Raw genomic sequence first — 794 nt, 5'->3', positions numbered from 1 at the left:
CTCGCTCTCTGTGAGCGTTGTCACACACACACTCACGACACCCTGATCCGTTCTGACCTGATCATTCTCTCTCTCGTCTCCTCTCTTCTCTCTCTCACCTCCCATCACTAAATACCTTTATAGGTTGTGTTGTAAACTGTCTGTGTGTGTATGTGTGTATGTGTGCTGTGGGTGTGTGTGTGTGTGTGTAGTGTGTGTGTGTGTGTGATGTGTGAGAAAAAAGAGAGCGAGAGATGTACCAGAAGGAGAGTCGGCGGAGAGGACTGAATGTGTGTGTGTGTGTGTGTGTGTATGTGTATGGGGACTTGGAGGTCCCTCAGTGGGGGGTGGCAGATTGTGTGTGTGAGGAGGGGGGGTTGGGACAAGGTTGAGGGAGGTACGTGTGAGAGAGAGTGAGAGAGAGAGAGAGAGAGAGAGAGAGGGAGAGAGAGAGAGGGGAGAGAGAGAGAGAGAGAGAGAGAGAGAGAGAGAGAGACAGAGAGAGGGAGAGAGTGAGAGAGAGGGAGAGAGAGTGAGAGAGAGGTGGAGAGAGAGAGAGAGAGAGAGACAGAGAGAGAGAGGGGAGGAGAGAGAGAGAGAGAGAGACAGACAGAGAGACGAGAGAGAAGAGAGAGAGAGAGACAGAGAGAGAGAGAGAGAGAGAGGGAGAGAGTGAGAGAGAGAAGAGACGAGAGGGAGAGAGAGAGAGACAGAGAGAGGGTTAGACAAAATTGTTTTGAAGTCTGCACTAAATACACAGATTTATTAATGATCCTCAAAATCAATAAACAATAATAAACTAATTAAGATATAAT

General features: G+C 48.5%; 1 protein-coding gene across 1 annotated transcript in view; it reads right to left on the bottom strand.

The window, feature by feature from the left end:
- The window catches only part of ndnfl (neuron-derived neurotrophic factor, like), a 4062-nt gene extending 3957 nt beyond the window's left edge, over window positions 1–105 (bottom strand). Inside the window, exon 1 of the mRNA XM_072690185.1 lies at window positions 99–105. Coding sequence (XP_072546286.1) covers window positions 99–105 — 7 coding nt within the window. The remainder of the gene's footprint in view (window positions 1–98) is intronic.
- Between the last annotated feature and the right edge of the window lie 689 nt (window positions 106–794).

The sequence above is a fragment of the Salminus brasiliensis genome, chromosome 10, assembly GCF_030463535.1.
Source record: "Salminus brasiliensis chromosome 10, fSalBra1.hap2, whole genome shotgun sequence".
Taxonomy (NCBI): Eukaryota; Metazoa; Chordata; class Actinopteri; order Characiformes; family Bryconidae; genus Salminus; species Salminus brasiliensis.
Note: the sequence above shows the minus strand (reverse complement) of the source record. Positions and strands in the feature narration are given on the sequence as shown.